General features: G+C 48.9%; 1 protein-coding gene across 1 annotated transcript in view; it reads right to left on the bottom strand.

Moving 5' to 3' along the window:
• Nucleotides 1-627: 627 nt before the first annotated feature.
• Nucleotides 628-7,451, bottom strand: part of LOC109518471 (E3 ubiquitin-protein ligase RNF31-like) — an 8,352-nt gene continuing 1,528 nt past the window's right edge. Inside the window, exons 4-21 of the mRNA XM_019874310.1 lie at nt 6,749-6,935; nt 6,500-6,650; nt 6,338-6,357; nt 5,988-6,130; nt 5,547-5,777; nt 5,013-5,285; nt 4,709-4,894; nt 4,410-4,616; nt 3,958-4,131; nt 3,733-3,831; nt 3,336-3,425; nt 3,137-3,251; nt 2,764-2,876; nt 1,766-1,879; nt 1,629-1,677; nt 1,392-1,488; nt 1,117-1,282; nt 628-915 (exon numbers count right to left, since the gene is read on the bottom strand). Of these exons, the coding sequence (XP_019729869.1) occupies nt 847-915; nt 1,117-1,282; nt 1,392-1,488; nt 1,629-1,677; nt 1,766-1,879; nt 2,764-2,876; nt 3,137-3,251; nt 3,336-3,425; nt 3,733-3,831; nt 3,958-4,131; nt 4,410-4,616; nt 4,709-4,894; nt 5,013-5,285; nt 5,547-5,777; nt 5,988-6,130; nt 6,338-6,357; nt 6,500-6,650; nt 6,749-6,935 (2,484 nt within the window). The 3' untranslated portion in view covers nt 628-846. The remainder of the gene's footprint in view (nt 916-1,116; nt 1,283-1,391; nt 1,489-1,628; nt 1,678-1,765; nt 1,880-2,763; nt 2,877-3,136; nt 3,252-3,335; nt 3,426-3,732; nt 3,832-3,957; nt 4,132-4,409; nt 4,617-4,708; nt 4,895-5,012; nt 5,286-5,546; nt 5,778-5,987; nt 6,131-6,337; nt 6,358-6,499; nt 6,651-6,748; nt 6,936-7,451) is intronic.

Genomic DNA, 7,451 nt, shown 5'->3' with positions numbered 1-7,451 from the left:
CCCCCACCCCAGCTGTCTTGTTTTCTTAAACTTTTCTGAGCCAAGGCATATATTTTATATCCAGTTCCAAGTTACAGGACACCTCGAAATAGAAATGTTCGAAAAGAAAAAAAAGCCAAATTGACAATCTCACCTGACAAGTGAAATCTTGACTCAAATAGTTGAATACAATGATATTATTCAGTTGGATGAATCGCAAATGGTCTATAGTAGTTTAGTGTTTAATATGTGTGTAATGTTTCATTGTTGGCATCAATAGATGAGCAAAGAGACGAACATTTTACTTGTCATACAAAAATCATGTTGGTCATTATTATAGTAATGCTTGGGAGTGTTTTCTGAGGCGTTACTTGGTACATAAAGTTTGAGAACTACTGGCCGGACTTGTCACATCATCAGTACATACAACCCCCCCCCCCCCACCAAAGACAAATAAAACAATGCTTGCTTCAAAAAATAAAAATTTAAAATGTGTTTCTTTCTGTATGTGTAGGCTGCCATCTGTCCTGATAATGTGCGATCCAAGTAACACTTTTATATAAGTTGTCGCGTTTGTCTTGTTTACTAAAAAACGGAAATGACTCCAACAAGTATGCTATTTGTCGAATAAAAAGTCACATAATGGAATTGTTCGGAGAGTATATTTTTATTGATCATCAATAAAGCACAAAAATGATCATCTTGGCACAGTTAAGTACATAGGAACGGGATAGATAATGCCAACTAAATATCTTTCTTCTTTGCTGACAAACTTTATGAACATTAACTCATGAGGTATGCAGCTACTTCAAAATAACCGTTATATGCGTGTGTACACTGCACAGCGTACGCCAGACGGAAGTTGGCTCAGCTTGTGTCAGGGTGGTGCGTTGCATTCCTGGGAACCTTTTCACCCAGAGGAATCTCCATTAGTTTCTGTAGGAAAGAATCGAGTTATTTAAAAAAAAAAAAAAAAAATGTTGGCAACTTATCCTGCTCTAAACTGAGTTCTTTTGGGAAGTCATTTGTGTCATATTTTAATAAAAAACAAACAAACAAACAAACAGGGTAGTCATTCATAATTGAAATGACCACAGAAAAAAAACAACTTTGCCTTGATACATTCAAAGATTTCACCTTGCGCAGTCGAGCGTGGTAGGCGTCGTCGTCTTCGTTGTCGGCCCTCTGCGTGTCCACGTGGTGGCGTTCGCAGGTTCGGATCAGGTCGTGGGCGTCGTAGAGAAGTGCGGGGTCCAGCGAGTGGGCGTTGATCAGACTGACCAGGTACTCTCCGTAGTGTTTGCTGCACAGAGTGATTTTACCTCCTTCATTCGCTCGGGCGGTTGTGCTTCCGATTGCAAATCCTGATGTGTGCCGTCAAGACGGAGTTACGTGAGGAGCGTCGTACTCACCCGCAGAGTCCGGCCTGGCCCGGCTGAGTCTGGATGCCACAGGGCGAGTCCACGAGCTGACCTCCTTCATCTTTCTGCTCCATCACGCCGCACGTGCCTGCGTCATACAGGAGAGTACACAAAAGGCATACATTTATCTGAGGAGGAGGGAGAGAAGCAGTGGGCCAAATACTGACCCCTGTGTTCTTTTACGGGACTGGTAAGCATTGACATAAAACACTTGCCGGTCGCCCTTACCCGCCTGCAGTTCGTCAGAAGGTTCAGTGTTGAATTCTACGCCTCTCATCTGACAAACAGAAGCGGATGGGGACATGTGAGCAAACAATCAAGACGTTGAGATGTAAGCTGGAGAAAGCACTGGCGTGGGGTCGCACTTGCAGCAGCGCCTGCAGCCGTGTGGTCTCCCAGTCTCTTAGGTAGAAGAGACAATCGCGAGGATGGTGAGTGTGGAAGCCCTTGAAGTGGCAATGTTCGGTCCTGCAGCCCGTCTGCAACACATTGGAGGGGAAAGTGCTCATCATCTGCTAAACTCAAGTAGAAGTCAACGTGCTTGTGTCAAGTAAAACGAGTACAAGTACTGATTCAACCACTTTCCTCAGAGCAATTGATCTCGTGCTTTTCGACCTCGGGGTACTCAAAGCGCTTTCCGCTGTCACCTCATTTACCGACTGACAACGCAGCATCGGGAGCAACTGGTTCAGTATCTTGCTCAAGGACACTATGACATGGGTCCCAATGGCCGGGGATCGAACCACCAACCTCTGGGTTGGGAAACGACCACTCGACCACTGAGCCCAGCTCGTCATGCTCATCCCCCAACCCGAATATGGATAAGCGGCATAGAAAATAGATGCACGAATGATGAAAGAGCACAGCTGTGTCATGCGCCGTCGGCGTCAAGTAGAAGTCAACGTGCTTGTGTCAAGTAAAACAAGTACAAGTACTGATTCAACCACTTTCCTCATAGTAATTGGTCTCGTGCTTTTCGACCTCAGGGTACTCAAAGCGCTTTCCGCTGTCACCTCATTTACCGACTGACAACGCAGCATCGGGAGCAACTGGTTCAGTATCTTGCTCAAGGACACTATGACATGGGTCCCAATGGCCGGGGATCGAACCACCAACCTCTGGGTTGGGAAACGACCACTCGACCACTGAGCCCAGGTCATCATGCTCATCCCCCAACCCGAATATGGAGAAGTGGCCGAGAAAATAGATGCACGAATGACGAAAGAGCACAGCTGTGTCATGCGCCGTCGCCATCTGCCTAAAACTGTCACCATTTCAGCATACAAGAACTTGCACCGGAACGCGAGAAACATTATTGCTTCCCTTCGTAATGCTCCGCAGAATAAAAATGTTGTGCACCCACCGTGTAGTAAGGGTTGTTGCAGCCGCTGCAGAACTGGTACCTGCATTGGGAGCAAGTGAAGTGCATGCAGCCGCCTTTGGTCAGCGCGTACTGGAAGCGACAATGAGGACAGGCTGCAACGAAAAGCCGACGTTTAGTCGACAACCTTGTCAATCATCATTGAGTGCGTGTGAATGCTCGGACTGGGCGATATGGACTTAAAATAAAGGCCCAATTTTTCCCTCACAAAATTCCATTGCCAGGTCCTCCGATTAACCCCAGCTGCAAGTTCCCAAGAACAGCTGAACTTTATTTGGGGCTAAGCAGAGGCACTTGAAATGGTGGCAGGAACGTGCTGACTCCTAAACTGCAAAAAAATGGAATCCCAACTCACTGATGCCGTTGTCCCTCAGGTAGCCAGCCAGGCCCTGCCTCTGGTACTCGGGGTCGTTGTCCCGCTTCCACTGATGGAATTGCTCGCAGGTCAGATCCTGGTGCTGAGGCTCCCACTTACAAAACAGACGGATGGAATCCAGCGGTCAGCATCTCAAAACTTAACACCAATCGCTCCTCGTGTGTGTGCCGTCACTCACTGTTTTCTTGCACTTAGCACAGAAGCTGTTGCAACACGACAGACATGTCACCTTCAGCTGGTCGCCTTCATTGATGAAGCCCGAGACGCACTGCAGGACATAACATCAACAAAAGACGTTCACCAACACTGCCACGGTAAGACTTAAAAACGATAAAGATGTTCAATATCTCATAAAAGTGAGGATGCCTCACACATCTCTTCATGACACAACACTGAAGAAGTGACACTTGGCTGCAATGTGCAGTAGTCACGCATGAATGTAAACAAGCGGCAACAAATGCGAGTCGACCTATTCGTGAAAATGTCCATATTCAATTTGATTTCGCCACTGAAACTTGGTCGTTTTGACGGAAACGATGATGTTTCGTCGCGGCTTTGGTGAAGACGACACGCACGTGGCAGCACCACAGGAACTTGGGGTCCTTCATCAGCGCGTGCTCCGTCAGTTTTCTGTGGAAGAGCTCGTAGACTTCAGGCTCCAGACAACCCCGCAGCTGCAAAGCACGCGCATCCAGTGAGGTCATAGCGGCCCTTTCCACATCCGCCTGTACATGCCTCCTCATCACTCTGCACCCCCCCCACACTCCCTGGCCCCCTCCCTCCCCGCTTCCAGGTCGCACCTGGATATCCAGCGTGAAGAAGTAACTGTCCAGCTGCTCGGGATCAGTGATGTCGGGCCCGCGACAGATGGGACAAACCATTTCCCAGATGTGCCCGTCGCGCACCTTGATGGTGAAGTGCTGCGTGAAGCAGTCCAGACACACCGAGCACTGGCACGACGTCAGAGACTGCATCTGCACATGGACCACAAAAAAAAAAAAAAAAAGCAGTTAAAAAAAATAAATAAAAATCAACAAAAAGCATGAGCATATAAAAATGTATTGTATTTAAATCGAGAAAAAAATGCATTCAATTGGCATTTGTTGTGAATGCCTCTAATATAGATTTTTTGATGATTTAATGAACTTTTTTGGGGGCAATGATTTCCCCCCCTCCCACACACACACACACACACACACACACACACACACACACACACACACACACACACACACATTGGAGGTGTGCCGACCTTGCTCCGAGGGAAGATGCTGAGGCAGCACGGACATTTATTGTTGAGGACACGCCTGATGAAGTCGCGGTCGTGTGACTCCCTAACCGCTTGCACCACGTCCTCCAGCGAGTAGGCCACGCCGGGCTCCTGCAGCAGCGACAGGGTCAGCTCGCAGCGCCCCCAGCTGGGCAGGCCGTACAGCGCCAGCAGACGTCGGCACATCCGCTGTGGGGGTGAGCGAGAGATGTTAGCCGAGGTGCGCGCCGCAAATTGAAAACCGTTGCAGCATTTATACCGGCTTGATTGTAAGGGTCTACCTCTTTGTTGGGGTGGTTGGGGTCCACGGGCGGCTCGGGCTGCTCGTTCCAGATCCGCTGATGGAAATCGTCCAGTAGGGGTCGCTGCAGCACGGACAGGGCTCCCTTCACCTCGCCGCCGCTTTGCAGCAGGGCCTTCTCGCATTGGCATGCGTCGCGAAAGCCCAGAGAGTGGAGCTCCGTCATCTGTCCGCACACATGACTTCATTCAGCCGCCATCTGACTCAAGTCACTCCGATGATTTTGAAATGCCTTGAAGCCGGACTAGCAGCTGCAGAAACAATTGTGTTGTTGTAGCTCCAACCTTCATCTGTCGGTCTCTGAGCAGCTGCGTCACGGCTCGCTCGGTGTCGCCCCCCGATGCCAACCAGGCCAGCTTGGCCTCGGCTCTGGACAGCTTCACGCCTTCGCCACCGGCCGAGGCGCTCACCTGCACGGAGGCGGCCATGGCGCAAAGCTCGTCCAGCAGGTGCGGCAGTTCCGACGCCTGCCAATCACATGGGTCCATGCTGCTGCCGCCACAAGCGCGTAGCGCGGCGTACACTTCCTCGGGGCTGATGCCGTGCTTCTCGGCTTCCTGCAGAGGCCGAGCACACGTTAAGATTGCAAGAAAGAGTCTGCGTTCCGGCCAAATGCAGGTCTACTAAAATCATGATGACAAAAATATTGTTTTGGCGATATCTTGGTGGCAAAGAAACTATGTCTAAGTGAAGGAAAAAAGCTTAATTCAAGTCAGGCCATAGCCTTGTCTAATAGAAAGGAATAAAAGCTTTGCTGCCATCTTGTGACAGTTTTTACAAATAGAGGGGGGTTCACTGCAAGGATGAAAGCTTCTTACTTTGATCTGGCGTACGAGCTTGAGCCCGTCTTCCCTCATGCGTTCCTGCCTCTTCAGATCCAAACTGGCTCTTGGTTTGGGCCTGGGCGGGTTGCCTTGATGCTTGGCATCACCTGAGCTCTTCGGGGGATGCGGGGGTCCATCTGACGGTGAACCCGGAGAGCAGCACACCTTGCACACCTCTGCGGACGGGGGGTTGACAAAGGTGCAGAACTGACACGTCCAATGAGACTGAGGAAGACAAAAAAAAAAAAATTCCCGTCCGGAGGTCACACTTTGCCAAGGGTCATTTCACAGCAGTGGAAAGCAGACATTCAGTGGATGTCATTGGCTGAGAAACTTGGCTGGGGGGGTGGGGGGTCTATGATCCATAGTCTGTTATTTTTCAGTGTGTTTGAAAATCACACAGGACTAGATACCGCGACAGACATTGAAACCAACCTGCTCGCGGGTGTCCGTACTGGAACTCGGGCTGGAAAACACCGGGTTGATCGAAGGGCGAGGGGCCAGACGGGGGCGCTCACACACCTCACACAGGATGCTGCTGCCTTGATTGATGACAGTGCAGCTCTTACACTGCCACTCTGTGAACACATAACTCATATGAACTTTTTTTTCATGTGGGTGGTAGATTATTTTTGCTTACTATTCTTATGATTTGTTTGTCTTTTAATCTCTCTTAACTTCCCAAACAAATGTTCCAAAAACCGCCCGGCCATTTGCAACCCAAATTGGAATGATGCATTGCAAGGCGTCACATCTCATTTCCACAGTAAGGAAACTCCTCTCACCTGCGTTGGAAGGCGTTGAGCTGCGTTTCCAGGCAGGGCGCAAACGAGCCGCGTGGATTGTTGACCCACGTCCACATCGATGGCGGCATGTTGGAAGGAGGAAAAGAGTTAACGTGGACCTTGTGTTTGGATTAAACCCTTTACGGTATCCCGTTTCCATACCTGTTCGTCTTGGCGGGTGTGAGCACCGTCCTGGTGTGACCTTTGCGCTCGGGGTGCGAGTGGAAGAGGCCATCGCACTTCAGGCACAGCATGTGCTCGCACGTGGCGCACTGAGCATGCACGGGTGACACGCCGCAGATGGAACACATTCCTTCAGAGGTGGCAAACAATCAACATGTTCAAGGAAAGGAAAAAAAAAAAAAACGAGAGATGAGTGCGATTACGAATATGACGTTTAAAGTGGCATACCCTGCATCGTTTTCAGTCTTTGCTCTCGCTTGTGACTGGTCCTTGCCGGGTGGCGATGGAAGAGGTCGTCGCACGCGTCACAGAAGGATTGGTTGGCACACGAAGGGCACACGACCACTGCCGAGCCGCCGCACAGATTGCACTGGTCCGCTGCGCGCACAATTTCAAAGTCGGTACTTCCCAAAACTTGAATTCAAGACCACTGTGCTGTAATTTGGCAGTCATTCTTTTGCATACCACTTGTGTAATCTAAATGAGTAGTTGTGAACTGTTGTCACCGATTTTGGGTGAGTCACAACCCACTTTTATAGAAATTAAGAACAATAAAGAAAATAAATTTTTTTCAAAAAGCCCTTCATCGCAATTTTTTTTTTTAACACGTTCAGAGCACCTAATTTCGAAACTGGACTAAATGAGTAGTTGTGAACTGTTGTCACCGATTTTCGCTGAGTCACAACCCACTTTTTTAGAAATTAAGAACAATAAAGAAAATACATTTTTTTCAAAAAGCCCTTCATCGCAACAATTTTTTTTTTTAACGCGTTCAGAGCACCTAATTTCGAAACTGGGGATCAACACAACCGATCGGACAGTGACCTTAGTCAAATTAAACTTTCAGGCTCTTTTGGAAAGAATTCTACACTATCTGTCAAACTGCTTTTTGTTGTGAAGCGAGTTGCGTTCACTGGCAGCATACCGCGCT

Source organism: Hippocampus comes, unplaced genomic scaffold (genome assembly GCF_001891065.2).
Source record: "Hippocampus comes isolate QL1 unplaced genomic scaffold, H_comes_QL1_v1.1 scaffold25, whole genome shotgun sequence".
Classification (NCBI taxonomy): Eukaryota; Metazoa; Chordata; class Actinopteri; order Syngnathiformes; family Syngnathidae; genus Hippocampus; species Hippocampus comes.
The sequence above is the reverse complement of the archived record's forward strand: the minus strand, read 5'-3'. Positions and strand labels throughout refer to the sequence as shown.